General features: G+C 36.4%; 1 protein-coding gene across 1 annotated transcript in view; it reads right to left on the reverse strand.

Moving 5' to 3' along the window:
* Positions 1-707: 707 nt before the first annotated feature.
* Positions 708-17,140, reverse strand: part of PAPOLA (poly(A) polymerase alpha) — a 59,115-nt gene continuing 42,682 nt past the window's right edge. Inside the window, exons 17-22 of the mRNA XM_032837314.1 lie at positions 14,866-15,007; positions 12,121-12,222; positions 11,671-11,891; positions 7,925-7,987; positions 5,979-6,053; positions 708-3,921 (exon numbers count right to left, since the gene is read on the reverse strand). Of these exons, the coding sequence (XP_032693205.1) occupies positions 3,826-3,921; positions 5,979-6,053; positions 7,925-7,987; positions 11,671-11,891; positions 12,121-12,222; positions 14,866-15,007 (699 nt within the window). The 3' untranslated portion in view covers positions 708-3,825. The remainder of the gene's footprint in view (positions 3,922-5,978; positions 6,054-7,924; positions 7,988-11,670; positions 11,892-12,120; positions 12,223-14,865; positions 15,008-17,140) is intronic.

The following is a 17,140-nucleotide window of genomic DNA, read 5'->3' on the forward strand; positions in this document are numbered from 1 at the left end:
AAATGACTTCCCAAATATATGAAATCAGTTCTAGGATGAAGTATACGCAACCACTTCTAAAATACATGGCTCAGAAATACTGATGCTATCGTTCTTGATGCCAGTAAAGCTACGTAAGATGTCACAAGAATGTTTAAACTGGTAAGTATAGAGAAAGGATGAATAAATTGATTATACAAATATGAAAAACAGATACTACACAGAAATAAACAGACCACTTGTCGCTCTATGACTGAAAGTCATGTTTATTACAGAACACACTTAATTGCTCACGTACCAAGAAGTTCAGGCCTAAGTTAAGACAGCATCCATTTGGATTCTGGTTTGGAAAAAAAACAGTGAAGGAATAAAGCAGAGAATTAAAAACAAAAACAAAAAAAAACCACACAATTCAGGCTAAAAGCAATTACTTTTCCTTGTGCTGTTCTTTTATCAGAATTAAAATAGGCAAAAGTATAGCCAAAGGATTATTCAGTACCTTTTTAGATAAACAGTTTCTCTTTTTGCTTAAATGCATTTAAGTGCACGAACAGTGAGCATTCCCAGGGCCTGGTCTACAAGCTGATGGATGTTAACGATCTACCCTTTCCTACATAAATTACTACTTGGAGCTGCTGATCATTCATTGCCACCTTGAGTGCAGGCAGAATTAATACTACGCAGAGCTCTAAAACATTTTTCTGTGTGGAGAAAAAAACAGGTGTTAATTAGAAAAATACAAACTTTATTCCAGAATATACCCAGAGCCACAAAACACACAACTTCCAATTGTTTTACAAATTCAGCAAGATGCACAAAAAGCCAAAAGACCACGTGGGCGATCAAAGTCCGAAAGTGGGCAATTCAGTCCCATGTTTAGGTGTCTATCGAGGTAGAGGAAGTCCCCCAAGTTCAACTCTGTAGATGTGAACAATGGAGTCAAGGGTAATTTGTACAGTATCTTCCCTTTTACTGAACAGTCCCAAAAGCTTAATGACAAGTCATCCCATGTTGCAGTCATATCTTGTTTTATATATAATAAAGGTATCAGGATTTGGAATTTCGGAAAAAAATAAACACAACTGCATGTTCATTAGAATAATGGCTTTGACATCAGAAGGTCCATCCCTCCACTGGAAGCACTTAAGATCGCCAGAGTCAGGAGTTGGCCATTACAAACATTCAAAGCAGTTCTCTCCTAATCCATGAGTTTCGTATCCAATATTGAGCATTTGGGGGTTTAAAAAAAGCAGTATCTGATTTGGGTTTAGTAAAATGAGAAACAGAAGATCCTAGCCGGTTTGTGGTCTATAATCCTAAATTCACTGAAAAACAACAGTGCCACCTGCTGACATAGAAATAAATCACCAACTGCATTGAAAACCAACAGTTCTGAAAAGGAAATGACCAAGCAGTACACGTCTACATGCACGAAACAAATATACAGAAAAGGCATAGCGTCTACATACACAAAATAAGTTCTGTGGGCAATGGGATGGTGGAGAGGGAATTATTAGTGACTACATTCACGTTTTCCTCCCCAATGATCATTTATATGAAGAACAGTGATCACGGAAGGTATCAGTTAATACTAGGCTGCCACCAACAGCACAAACGAACCAGAAGCACATCGTCTCTAAATGTAAACAAAGTAAATTCTTTTGCAAATCTTCACTTACGGCCACACTATAAACTTTAAAGCAGAACCGATTTATCACTGAAAAACAAGAGAAATAAAGTCAGTCAAAAGAAACCAGCCGACTGTGGGATTGTGCTGTTTTTTTTTTTTATTGTGTTTTCAATGGAGAAATACATCATCTGTTTACAAAATAGCTCTTGAAAAATACAAGGAGTACAGATACTATAAAACAAAGCAAACTCCAGTCATGAGACACTACATACATCATGCGAAAGCAACAGTCTGATCTCCAGGTTATGAAAACTAGAATTAAAAAGTCACTACACAGAAAAGGTCCAAGTTTCCAGCTTGGCAAAACTTGGGTGCAGTTACATGAAACGTTTAATAAACTGAATTTTTCCCCCAATGTGTAAACAGAATGACAAGACTAAGTCTGCGCCTGGCAATTTCAATCTAACTCTGAAGCTACACAAAACACACACACACCTTGTACACTTCACCTGTTAGCATGACCATCTTTTTTTCTTAGGTGGTGGGAGGAAGGGCAAGGTGAGTGTGCGGAGCGAAGATGTGGGAAGCGGAAACACTGCCTACTAGACATCATAAGGTACGTTGAAAAGAAAGCCTCAATTAATGCATAGCCTAAGGGGAAAGACTACACTCCAACTTTGGAAAATTAATTTAGGAGGATGGGGAAGAGTTTAAGTAACTGCAGTTTAACATGGAAAATGCACATGTGATAGGACGGAGCACGATGAAGATTCATAAACATGCTCATCAGAAAATGCTAGGTCTGCTTTGTCCAGATTAGGAAAGAATAACTAACTTTATCAACATCCAGCACCCCTCATACTTCGTGACGATGGATGCTCTACTGCTTAATTATGAGGACTTCTTTTCTTTGCAGAAAGGAGTTCCTAATCTATTGATCGGATAAAACAAAATGAAAAAGGAGTAGAGAGCTGACTAGATGCCAAGTGCTTGCTAGAAATGATTTTTAAAATGTTTCTACATGTAAAATTTACTGACAAATTTTGGTCAACCATTTAAAAATAAAAATTACTTTAAAATTCTTGGAGAAAATGCCTTTTGCCCACGTGTTTAAAATTGAAAATCAACTTTACTACAGAGAGGAGTTCTGTGGAGTGTACAAAATTCCGCATGTCCAGAGATCGAATGGCCGTCCCAGACAGGGCATCACGTTCCACTCGCATTTCTTTTAGTCACCCTAAAGTTTCAGCCCCGAGACCGAAATTTAGTGCTCTGTGCCGCATGGCCACAGGATCATTGGCTTCACATCATGGCTTAAGAAAATACTGGCATTTTGTTTCTTATGAAATTAAGTTCTATCTTATGCATATAAGCAAATAGGGAAAAAGAAAAGGGGGAAGGAGCAAAGAGCTTTGTTTCAAAGACAACAGATTGAAGGCAAAAGAATATGGAGCTTAATAAGCTCAAAGAAAAATATTTGCTGGCTGATCGCTGATTTGTATACACTCTAAACAATTCTATAAATAAAACTAATATATCACTTCTTAATCATGACCCCATCAAAACCAACTATTTCCTAATTATTATTTCAATGTCAAATATACACCCTTAGAGTTGACATTTCATTGTTAAGGGTTGCAGCTACCGCACTGGGACTGAACTAGATGTCCTCTTATCCTTTCTCTGAAGTAGAACAGTACGCCACTGCACAATGGTATCCGATTTGAAGACTAATGGTAAAGGAAATTTTTCAGGAAAAAATGAAAATCCATCAAGCTGAAAATCTAAAATTAGTTCTACTTTCTAATAAAAAAATACATAAAAGTGCATCATTGAACAAGGAATTCTTATGCCAGTTTGTATTGCAAATTTTCCAAACAATGCATCAAACATAAACCCAATCCAGATGTCAAATTATGGATACAAATATAGCTTGAGGTTGGTTTTTCTGTTGTTTTTGTTTTTTTGTTAAAGGCAGTAATTTTTTGAAATAGTTAATGCAACTGTTGCTAACACAATAATAATAGTACTCCTGGCTTCACATACTAACCTGGACTTCCGATCAAGTGCTGATTAGCCCAGTAAGGGAGGTCACCAAAAAAACCTAAATCCATTTTCAGTCATGTCTAGTCTTGTACCCTCCATTCTCCTTTTTTAGCATTTGAAGACAACAGGTTGAGTTGGCAGAGATTGTTTATGGACCCCTGAGGTTGTTTTTACCGATTCAATCTCAGTTTTATTGAATTCTTGATAACAGGAATAGGATTTGCAGGGAGAGCAGGGATATCAGAAAGGTCTGTACTGGATGTTTTCTGAGAACGAAAGCAAAGAACACAACATTGTTCAAAGCACTGTAACTTAAAAATGAGATTTACGTTCCACTGCTTGACTCTCTAAGAAATGGATGGAAACCTTACCATAGAAGTACTAAAAATTTAAAGAGAAACAAGAATAAAGTGCAAATAAATATGACTATAAGATTATTTGTTCTATACTTGTAATTTTCAGATAATAAAATATGAATATTTTAGCAATACACAGAAAACTCTTAAGTAATCTTAAAATACAGCTTTTACAGCCACACTCCTCTAAGAATGACCTATCATATAATTATTAAAGTCATGTTAAACTGTATTTACTCGTAGTAACACTAACAGCTGTGAAGTTAACTGGTGCTGGAGCACCCCCGTGTGGGAGAACACTTAAAGTTCACCTCACACCCTGGAGAAGCAGTTACCAAGACATTATTTTCTGACCCTATACATTATTAAATTAAGTCTATACAACTCAGCAATAATTTAGTTATTCTAAATTTTAGGAAAACTTCATGTTAAAAAAACAATTAAATCACAAGCCTTCTTTAACATTCAAAAACAGAGAGATAAATTTTTAAATGTTTTATTATGGGAAATTCCAAGCATCCACACAAGTAGAGCACGTTCTATGATGAATCCCATATAGCCATTACCAAGCTTAGCCAGCGGCCCAACTAGAACCATCCACTGTCCCCCCACCTTCACTCCCAAGCTTACTCTGAAGCAAATCCCAGAGATGTTTTGTAAGTATCTCAAGTTATCTCAAAACAGTAAGGATTCTTTATTACACACAGCCACAATAGTATAATTATCTCCCGGAAAGACATATACCCCTTATATCATCAAATATAGGTATTTTTTTTTTTTGTAATCTACATCATCATTCTTTTTATTAACTGGTTCATTTTTCTCTCAATGTCTCTACAAATCTTTCCATTAGAAATTAAGTTCTACCTCCCCATAAAAATATAAAAAGGTAAATTACCCACGAGTACTCATCACCATAGGGATGAATTTAACAAGACAAACTTTGAAAACAGTTCCCCAGAGTAATGTGGCAGGCCAAAAGACATGCAGTCACATCACAGGAGCTTAAGCCTGACAGACTACTTTGTCCAGGTTATCAATGCCAAGCACATTTCCTCGTGTTGTTTTAGTTACTTCCTCCATCCCAAATTTTTATTAGATAAAAATTATGGAAATAAAAGACATTCTAGAAAGTCAAAATGGTATTTCTCCCTTTAGAGGCTATGAGGGTTAATAGTTAGCAAAAACACATCTTAAAATTATCACATTAAGATAACTCTGAGCCACAAAGCAGCAAATATCACTCCGTCAGTTCCGCAGCCTCACCGTGAGCAGCAATGATCTCAGTGGGGCTGCAGAGCATCACCAGCTCCACGTCTACTTAAAGAAAGTATTTACTATGTGTCAGAGTATACCCTAGATTCCACGTATACTCAAACTGAAAGGGTTCAAAAAGAAAACCATTGTTTCACAAACAAAACGAAGGTTCACAAATCAGTATTCAAAAAAATTGATTCTAGGTGCCTACTGTATGTAAGAAGGGACTATCACAAAATTTCTAGGACAAATAAATAATTTGAAAGAATTATGGGTTACATTAAATTAATAATTGAAAATCAGGAGTAAAATGTGAGACAGAAACACATTTTAAAAAGAAAAAATCATTTTAACCTCACAAAAAGATGCACAAAGAAATTTTTTTAGTTCTGTCATGATTCAAAATTCACTCTTTGATCTGTAGAGAAAACCTTTATATGAATACTGCATATTGTGACTAGTGAGGATTTAAATAATTTGCAGTATCAAGTAACATATAAGGAGATGGGTTAGCATCTTGACAGCGCAAAACAACGGTTCTATCGAATCTGATGCCCTACCTTGAAACTACGATACACACTGATATGCTAGTGAGTTAATTACTGTTACAGTGAGAATTTTAACAGTCTTCTGTATATGCTCATTTTAATTCATTATACCACACTAATCTTAACATTTATAAAACTCTCCTTGCTTTTTGCACTTAGTACCTGAGAGGCCAACAGAGAAGCCGCTGTGTGAATAGTTTCTGATTGAGTTGTACTTGTCTCTGTATCAAGTTGTTCCTGTGAGACAAAGAGGACGGGGGAGGAAAGAGACTTAAAAAAAGAATAAAAGAACATGACTGGGTTTGGTGGCTAATAAAGAAGACAACTTGGAAGACAGGAGGATCAAGAGAAAGATGGGACCACATCACAAGATCATGTAGCAAGCCTGGCCGCAGGCTGCCTCGCCCGTCACATCACATATATTTCTATTTGCCTACTTCAACTCCATGGGCACGGTCAGAGTATCTCCTGACTTTCCAACTACCTCCAACTTAGACATTTGGAGCAGATAATAATTAAAGACACACACAGGCACATTATGAAATGTTGCCCAGACAATAATTAATACACTAGAATTCTAAGCCCTAGCTTATGTGAAAAAAACAAAACCTGGTTAATATTATTAAATAAAACTACCTTTTCGAAAGGATAAAAACTGCTCCCACACCTTTGATTAAAAGTAAAAAAAAGTCCCTAAAATATTCCTCTTTTTTTTTTTTTTTTTTGGTTTTTCCTCCCCCTCCTCAAAAATCAATGCACTGATCTACTCTAAGTATTATCTGAAAATACAGGGAGAATCACGTCATGCCACTGCTCTCAACGTTTTTAAAGCTGTGCACAAAACAAAATACTACATATATCCAGAAACAGATGAAAATAAACATGTAAAAATCTGAATTTCTGTAAAACAACATATATAGTAATAAAACAATGAAATGTGAATTTTCTTTTATGAAACAAAAGAGGGTAAACAGGATGCAGGTAACAGAAATGGAAGCACGGGCTTTCTGAAGCACAAACTGGAGTGATCTACTGAGTTTTACAAGTAAGCATACTATTTGCCTCAGTAACTCCTTTTTCATTAATTTAGTCTAATAAATATAAATGGACAGCAGGTATTTACCCACAGTCAATACTACAGTAAGAAAGAACTCTCTTTTTTTTAACAGAAATAATTGCAACAATTGGAACTGATTGAATACAATATGGTTATGGCCTTAAGATAGCTATTAATATTTTGTAAATTATATAATCAAAGGAACAATTTTTCCTGGTTTACAGAGTGAATAAAGATTTGAAAGCAAAAGGCATTAGTATGTGTGCCCAAATAAAATCTATAAAGACCCAAAAGAATACTTCCTAAAATGTCGATTATGGGAATAATTTGGGAGGAGGAGGATTTCCAAATTTTCTACAATAAGAAAAAGTTAAAAGCCGACAGTACATTCCAATTTCTGAAAAAATGATGTCCGGAGTCTAATGTGGTTTGGCTAAATCACTCTCTCTCATCTCATCTACCTCATCTCAGGCCCCATGCACTCCAAAAGGCTCTTGCCAGAACCTTCTGCCAAACACTGGTTCTCAAAACATACCATACGTTCGCACCAAGAGTGAGATGACCTTCTCTTCTTGGACTGCCCCAAATCCTATATATCCTTCAAGGACTACGTCAAATACTACATGGTCTTCCTACAAAGCCTCTTAATATTTCTTCAGTCAGAAATAACAACCCACTGCTCCTGCCCTTCACACCACCCCAGCAGCCTCAATTACTCTGATCTTCTCTGATAATATAATTAGTTGCTTCTACCTCTTATCTTCTCTACTTAATTACAAGTTCCTTTAAAGGCATGGAACATGGCTCACTTGTCATTTTATGCCATTCAGTATCCACCCAATTACCCTGCATTTAGAAGGACCTCAAACATTTGAGAAATTCAATTTCACCATTATAAATTAACATTCAAAAGGGACAAACACTTCTCTAAAAAGAATACTAAAAACGACCTACAACCTAGAGAACGAAAAAGACAATACAATATTCTAGAGACATTTCTATCACATCTTCCATACTCTTGTGTATGTATTCCAAGGCTAAATTAGTATACCTTTGTTTCTGTTTTATCATGTCCACTCAAAGCAAGACAGTTAGCATCTTCGCTTGTTTCATCCTGTTTTTGAAAAAAAAAGCTTTATTCTCTAAAATGAAAAATTTAGATTATCTGCCAATCAATGCTTTAATTGATAAAAAAATTTTTTTAATTATAAAATAATTTAACCTGTAAGATCAACTATGGCCTTCAAGTAGATTACTCATTCACTTGAAAAAAATTTTTAATGTAACGTACTTTAATTTGGCTTCAATATCTTCCAAACAAAGAATATGAAGAAAGCTGTTACTGTTAAGCAATACCACCTAAAGTACTTTCCTAAAACCACTAAGTTCATAAAATATTTTTTGTAAGGAAGAGAAAAAAAAGAGTTCTTTGATGTAACAATTTAGAAACCTGGAATCCTATCACCCCCATTCTGGGAAATTCACATACATATCAGCACTTTTTATAAAAGGTTCTGAGAAGTTCTATAAAGAATACCTCTTTAACTTTCCCCAACTTATTAACCACAGAATCCCCCTTGCTATTAACCACAGAATCCCCCTTGCTTAGTAAAACTTAGTAACATCCTGAAGAACAGGTGGTTTGAGAAATGCTCTCTTCCCAGTCTTAATTTTTAAATTTATTAGAGTTATATTAAAAAACAACTCATTTGATAAAGGAAGGAAAAGGGAGGCCAAAGATGGCTCCACTTCCCCTCCCCATATTTGCAATTAATATCCCTTTAAGAATAACTATTTTAACCCTAATTTCTCTGCTGTATTTACTAGGCATAATTATAATTTTAAATGCAGCTTTATAACAAGACATAGAAACATATTTCTATGAGTAGAAGAGATTTAACAGTTAACAAATTCTAATAAGGATCTTATTTGTATCCTGCAAACATTACAAACTTCAAGAACAGTAATTTGTCATAACTAGGCAAATATCAAACCTGACTGGATACGTAGCATTATGGAATTATTGCTAATACTCGTAAATATACTGGCATATACATATATAGATATGTACACACACACACATATGGTCATAATATACTGTAGTTGTGTTTTCAGAAATCTTTATCTTTAGATACACACAGAATATTTATGGCTGAAATGCTATGCCTGGGATTTGCTTCATAACAAGGGAAAGGAAGTAGATGTGTAGATGAAGGAGGCTGGCCGTGAGCTGTTAAATGTGGAAGCTAAGTGATACAAACAGGACTGTTCATTAAAATTTTGTACATGTTTGAAATTTTCCATAAGAAAAAGTTTAAAAATACATAGGTAGCATCACTTAACCATACAATCCAGGGCAAACATTAGTCTATTTTTATTTTACATATCTGTAAAGCCTTCGCCTATGATGCAAATCAAGGGGCAGTACACCTCCTGACCACCCTGAACCTCCCTGTCTGTATACATGTTAGCACATGATTAATTAAGACCAGTGTTTCTATCTGGTTAAAATTTCTAATACCAAGTACTCATTAACAGAAAATAAGAGATCCAGTTGAGGAGAGCTCCAAAGTGATGATATTCATAATAATTTCTCCTTTAGCACCATGAGATTTAGGCCTGGGTTCTAATCCTAACTGACTTTAATTAGCCTTATAAACGGAAAAACCACCGAAACTCAAGCTCCTCCTTCTGGGAAATGAGGAGATCAGCCCATGAGATACCTCAGACCCTCACGTCTCTTGTATATCATAAAGCTGTTTTTGTTAGTCAACTCCATGAGGCTGCGATAAACAAAACCCAGACTCTGAGAAAACATTAAAAAAAAAAAAAAAAAATTGCAGGGAAAAAAGGGAGGGAAGTCTGTTTTAAAGAATACTTAAGAGAAATCAATAAATAGCTATACAGGGATCTTATGTAGTTACAGAATGGAACAAACAAAGACTTAAAAAAAAGAAAAATCAATGATGATGCAATCGGGGTCAGTTGAGCACTGACTAGATACTTGATTTTTCTAAGCAGGATAAGTTTAGTTTGTTTATGCTTTCTTTTTTGTAATCCTTATCTTTTAGATACAGGATTTAAAAAATACTGATGATATATGATGTCTGGATTTTTAATTTCTGTAATATAGATAGAGGGAGATGGAAAAGGCCCACAGAATGAAGGGTGTAGGGACTGGCAGAGCCCACTGTTCCCAAAGCTGCAGTGGGAATGACTCTCTACTTGTGTACAGACTTAAAATTGTCCATAGTAAGTTAAAAAATCCTACAATCCTACTGCCTTCGTATCTAGACAGGAAACAGGAGTGTTTTCTACCAAGGTAAGTGCAAATGAAACTACCAACATTATGCTGGTACTCCATGAGTCAGAGCTCTCAGGAGCCATTAAGGGATTAAACCATTAACAGAAGTAAACAGAATGAATAGGCATCTCCAGTTATCCTTATGTGTACTTTACTAAGATCAAAAGAAATGTGAGTTCTGAATTCTGCAATGCTCTGCCAAATTCCAAACAAGTATCAAGAGACACACAAATGTGCAGTTCCACCAAAACCAGCACACTTTTAGGTTGCTGCACAACAAAGTCATGCGGCACTGGGGGTTTGAATAAAAGATTCCCAGGCCTAACTTCTGGAGTCTCTGATTCAGTGTATCTGGAGGAGGCTGTAAAATCTCTATTAGGAGGGAAGGAAAAATCACTCTGAAAAATTCTGATATGCAAGCAAGGCTGAAAATCATTGCCTTAAAAATTAACTACGCAGATGGGTTTTCAGGATAGGAGTTGTAAAGCGTGATATGATATAATCATTCTTAATTCAGGACCATTAGAGTGACAAAATTCATCAAGTTATTCATATTCAGTTAATAGGGACCATATTCAAAAAAAATTTAAACCAATAGGCTTCAGAATAAGCTAGGGAATAGAATACTGACAAATTAGTGACAATAACATTTCACTATTACAGATCAAAACACTCTCATGAGAAAAATCCGGATTTTTTTTTCCCATTCTAAAGGAACTTTGATGAAATGAGTAAATTCCTAAGTAACAAAATTTCAACCAAAAATCACAATAAAATTAGTTTTTGGACTGTCATCTCTGGGACAACGGTGACTGTCCTACTAACTGGAAAAAAACAGGAGAGTGAGACCAGGGAGCAATGAAATTGTGTGACAAGCCTACTTACTTCTGTTTTATATTTCAAAACGCACACCAAAATCAACGTACACTTTTAACGGCTTCCCTAAAACTATCTGAGACTTTGGCAAGGCAAATTGGCCACTATAAAAAGTGAAAGTATTGTGAGAAAATTTTCCTGAAGGGTTGGAGGAAGCAGTTATTCAAGGTCTCAAAATTAATCTGATTTTGCAACTTTGGCCAGTTATTCAGTAAGAATTCCCTGAAAACCTCTCGTAGTCAGTAACCCTGTAACACCAAGTATGGTATAAGAAACTCCAAAACTCCACTTGGATCCTGGAACTATGTCCAAAGGGGCTATCAAAGAATCAGTACACGTAAAAGATACAGCTACGAGAGAAAGAGAAATTGAGATGACATGCTAAACTGTGCTATAAACTAGACAAGCTAAGTTTAAACGAGGCCCAGCTTTATGGACGAGGTAGGCACTGAGACAGTAGAAGGGTGAAGAGAGACTATGGCCCTAAGGCACTACCTGAACATTTCCTAAATGCTTTCTTCCTTGCTGCTTCTTAATTTTGGCTCACAAAGATTTTCTTCTATTGGACTTTAAAATAGGCAGACTGGTATTCCCATGGCTAACTAATATATAGATACCTCTTCTGTTTTGGTTTTCTTAGGACTCTCTTCTTTATGAGGTGAGGATGTCCTCTTGACTCCTACTATAGGGTTAGGTATTTTTGTTGCTGCATTTCCTGAAGGTCTAGGTGGTGGGTTTACCAGACGTGTTGAAGAAACAACTCTGGAGACCGTAGGCTTTGGTGGTGGTGAAATGGCTGGTTGTGTGGCAGTCTGAGGAATGCTTTCACTCGATGTACCTAAGTAGGTAAGTACATGAACACCATAAAAATTACAGTAAATCCTGTCAACAGCAAGTCACAAGTAAAGCTTTAAGTCTCTGAGTTTTATTTTTTCATCAATAGTAATACAGTAACATTAAAAAACCGAATTCGACCACTTAATCAACAAACAGAGCTACCCTCTGAAATGAAGGCGAACACCAAGCGCTGTGTAAGGGTTCTCAAGCCTGTCACCCCATCTCCTTACCCCCTGAGCTTTCACTGGAATTTACTTGCGGCACAGAAACTTCAGTGGCCTGTATGTTGGTCACAGATGCTGCTTTTAAAGCTGGAGCGGGACTGTTTTTGCAAAAAAAAAAAAAAAAAAAAAAAAAAAAAAGTGAAAATCGCAAACAGGAAAGTATAAAATAAAATTCCGTAACAAAATTTAATATGGAAATTATTATTTGAAGGAAACGATTCTTTGGTTTTACTTCTGTGTATATACATCAGTAACTGACTTTATTTGATAAATATGACCAACATCCCAAAGCGCTCACTCTAAAGCAGTGCTGTCCCACAGAACCCTCTGGAACAATGTCTCACAGCTGTGCTATCCACTACGGTAGTCACCATACAGATGCAGCTACTCTGCACTTGATATACGGCTGGTGAGAAACTGAGTATTTTATTTAATATTAATAAATTTAAATCACCACATTTAAATTTGGCTAGTGACTAGCCTATTAAACAGGACAGTTTTAAAAACAATCTGTATCTGATTTAGGGGAAAAGACTTAATGGATCTGAGGTTTAAGAAAATCCTGTCAAAGGCTATAAATAAGATGGTCTAAGAAACAGAAATAAATTTCTAAGGGTTCGTGACACCCTAAAAGACCACCCAGTGGCCCAGATAAACAACAAAGGCTTTCAAAGCCATCCTTCCTCTTCTATGTTCTGGATCCTACTCCCTCCTGTCATTTCCGGAAACTGAAATAATCCATTCTTTACTCTATCTCTTCAACTTTTTTGTCTCAAATAAATCCTATCGCAGTTAAATAATCTCATTTTAATTACCCCTTGAAAGAAAAATAAAAGCACAAAGTCCTCTGGTTATTCTCACTCCCTCAGATACAGCTGGCCTCTGCAACTGTGGCACAATGACGCCCTGACAAGGTGGCGGCAAGAAAGGACTTCAACTTTTGGTGCCTACAAGACATCTGCATTTAACCAGGACTATCAGCTTATTAAAGCTTTGGAGTACAGGGGCGCCCGGATGGCTCAGTCGATTTAAGTGTCCATCACTTGGTTTCAGCTCAGGTCATGATCTTGGGGCCCTGGGATTGAGCCCTATTTCGGGCTCTGTGCTCAGCACGGGTCTGCTGGATTCTCACTCTTCCTTTCTCTCTGTCCCTCCCATTCATGCTTTCCCAAATAAATAAATCTTAAAAAAAAAAGTTTTGGCGTTCACTGGTACACAGAAGTAAATGAAGTCAATAAGCGCAGATGATCCCACTCCCCCAGGGAGAATACTGAGCCAGGACAAGAGCATCCTCAAAGGCACACACATCTAATGATCTAAACAGAAAGGGAGAGCTGGCCAGAGCACCACCACAGATGCAGAAAGAAAACCAGAAAGAGCTGGCAAAATGGTTAGTGCATAATAAATACTCAAAATATGCTAAGCAAATATACAATTACAAACTTAAAATCCAGAAGTCTTATTTACAGATGTTACTCTGTATTACATAGGAAACTACCGTTGTTTAAGCTTCTGCAGTTACTTACTTAGTTCCTTACTTCATTACTCTGAAGTTACTATTTTACATACATGTGCATGAACTCAAAATACAAAAGGCTTTTATACAAATCCCTTTGAAGGTAACCTAGTATTTCCATTAAAAATAAAAAAGACTCTACAAGGATACACTGGAAAAATTTACAGAAGATTAAACATAAATACAGCTCTTTGTGTTCTAGTTCTTGCCACCATAGCCATGTTATTTCTTTCGTTAACAAAAATGTTTAGCTGTGTTAAATAATTTTAAAGACACTTAATTCTTTAAAAAAAAAAAAGTTTCCTGTAATTAAAAGCAGCCCACAAAGACCTTCACCTTCCTTAGAAGACCCCCAGTATGTCCACACATCTGCTCCCCAGCTATACAGATGTAAGCAGCCCCAGGACAGAAAGGCGATTTTGTCCCTCTTGTCCATTCTCCTTAGCACCATACAGTTACCTGGAGGCAGGAGAAGCCTCAATACAGATCTTTCTTAAGATAGTGTTACATCCAGTTAAATCCACCATAAACTGAAAATACCTTAAGTCAAAAATGCATTTAATACACATAACCACCAAACATCACAGCTTAGCGAGCCTACCTTAAACATGCTCTGGACACTCTCATTAGCCTACAATTGGGCAAAACCACCTAACGCAAAGCCTGTTTTATAACAAAGTGTTAACTACCTCCTGTAATTTACTGAATATTGTACTAAGAGGGGAAAACCGAATGGCCGCAGGGGTGCAGAATGGTTGCGGGCGTAGTGGCCGCTGACCCTGGGAGCGCAGGGCTGACTGGGAGCTAAGGCTCACTGCTGTGCCAGGTACCACAAAAGACTATCGTACGGTGGTGTGTACTGCTACCCTAGAAAAGGTCAAAATTCAGACTTCAAATTGTGGTTTCTGCGGACTGTGGACTGCTTTTACACCGCTGTGAAGTCAAAACATCTTAAGTCAAACCATGTTAGTCAGGGACCACCTATATGTGAAATCTGAGGGAGTACAGCGCTAACATTCACCCACAGCTGAATTACGATACACCTGTCTCAAAAACGGAGTACAAGTATGACACAGTAGGATTAAAAGAATTACTTTCCCCCCAAATCAGTTTAATTGCTATCTTTAAAGAATGAGAAGGAATAAAAATAACATGCGCAAGAGACGACTCTAACGAGAGGACTCATCAAACGCATTAGCGAAGAGCCAGTCCGCCTCACCCTGCACTCCCTTACCCCTGAGAGCTGCCCGAACTGTTCAGCGGACTGGTCCTCACAGCACTCGTAGGTGAAGGCACAGACATGCTGTTGTCACTGTCCATAGACAAGTCGAGGCTGCTGTCGTTCAGAGGCGCCAATCTGACACCTTCTGTTGAATGCTGCGATTAATAAAATATTTAGTCAAATATAGTTTATCCACATCTCTGAAACACGAACATCTTTTACTTTGATAAATGATTCCTACGACACGGCATAAATCAGTAAGTGCGTGAAAACTCCGACGAGTCCTGCTGACTTGTAATAGAAGGTGAAGATTTCGCAGATGCACACCTTCTGACTTTTAAGAGGGCTGACTACACACACTACAATTCTTCCATGGGAGAAAAAAGGAGAAAGGAATGCTAATTAAACGTACACATTCTCCACAAGATACACTGCACACCAGAAAGCACTATAATGTGAAAACACATGGATCTTAATCAGACAACTATAAATATGTACACACACATACACATAGAAGGAAAAAAGTCTTAATGATAAAGCCAGTACCAGCAATGAATATCTCTGGCTTTGGGGACTGTGACCAATTTCTAATTATTCTACAATGAACATAAAATTATGTAAGATCAAAAAAAATTATCAAATAAGTACAGCATAGTACCACTTCTAAATATCTATAAATAAATGAGGCTCTCTCAAAAGAAAGAATTTCGGGTGCTCTGCCTGCCAACTTAGAATTTTAACACAGTACATCTAATAGTATAAATTATCCTGTGAAAATAGAAACAGCAGAAATAACTTCCTGAAAGTGAAACCTAATATCCACATGTAAATCCTAATGCTAGTCCTGCTTCTCAAAAATCAAAGCACTCAACATGTTACTTAATATAGGAAAACCAAATAAAGCATGATTTTTAAAGAACTTAGTTTCCGTTTCTACAATCAATAGTACTGCGATATCAAATTGATTTCTTCAGCTTTTTTTTTCCAGAATACTTTTTAGCCTTGGTGCTCCCCTTACCTACAGAAACATTTTAATGGAAACGACTGCATTGTTGACAAAAACCCATTTCCCATATGTGTGTGTGTCTCTGTGTGTATGTGTGTGCTCCAGTTCCCCAAATGACAAGACATTCTTTGATCTAGCACTACAGACATTACTTTTGTACATAAATCAATATTAATCAAATGGGGAAGATGAGACCTAGCAGCATGGAGAGAAGAGAAAGTAATGCCACATGTTTATGAAGTCAGTTGTGAAAAGAACTTTCTAATGAGCTTCTTTCCTATGCAAAAATGCTACCAATTTCATTCTCCACCAGTTCACAGTAACTAAATTACACTAAATCTACATAGTTACCTGCCTGCCCAGGTGATCAAACATCTGTGAGACAACAGGCCACTGCTGAGGATGATCTGTGAACCTGAAGGTTTTAACTGGCTGGTTTGAACACAAAACAGTTGCTCTGCTTTGCCTGTGTCTATACCAAATTTGGCACGAGAGACTTCAATACCAAGATACCATAAATGATCTATCCACACTTTCTAATAAAAGATAAATAATGACAGAACATACTACAAAGAGAAATAAACACACATGCACTGAAACCTAGGTCGAATTCACATCTCCTATTATACAACCATGGGCGAATTTATTAACCACTTGGTTTCTTCTATTAGACAATACCTGTGGGTTGTCGTATCATTAAAAACATAGAAAAATATTCATACAGTGCTTTGCAAATAAAAAGCAGTTAATAAAAGGAAGTAATCAAGAAGAGTCTAAGAAAAGATTCATGGATCTAGATTTCTAGATACTACTTCTAAAGACAAGAAAGTGTTTTTTTACTAGTGGCAACTTAGAAATAATCCACATGATGTCAAATAAAGTACAGATATAGTCATACTATAGCCACACAAAGAAATACTAGGCAGCCACATCATATCTGTAATGTAATATAATTTGGACACATAATAAACACCCAAAAAGCAGGTCACAAAAGGGCATGTACCATCAAAAACCTTTTAAAAATACATATGATATGTGATTACATATGTGCACCAAGAGACTATGTAGAAATACACACTGGAATGTGAAAAGTAGCTATTACTGGGTGATGAGAGTACAGTTAAGCTTTATTTGATAAATAACAAAGTTTAGACTAAGTAAGTTATTTCTGAATGCTAATAATCCTTTTTGTTTCTAGAAGATTATATTTAGATAGGTAATACCTTAAGAAATAGAATAAAAATAAAATTTATTTAAACTATACTTTTGTTGTTTCAAATAT

The sequence above is a fragment of the Lontra canadensis genome, unplaced genomic scaffold (assembly GCF_010015895.1).
Source record: "Lontra canadensis isolate GAN:19392208 unplaced genomic scaffold, GSC_riverotter_1.0 scaffold98, whole genome shotgun sequence".
In the NCBI taxonomy this organism is placed as follows: domain Eukaryota; kingdom Metazoa; phylum Chordata; class Mammalia; order Carnivora; family Mustelidae; genus Lontra; species Lontra canadensis.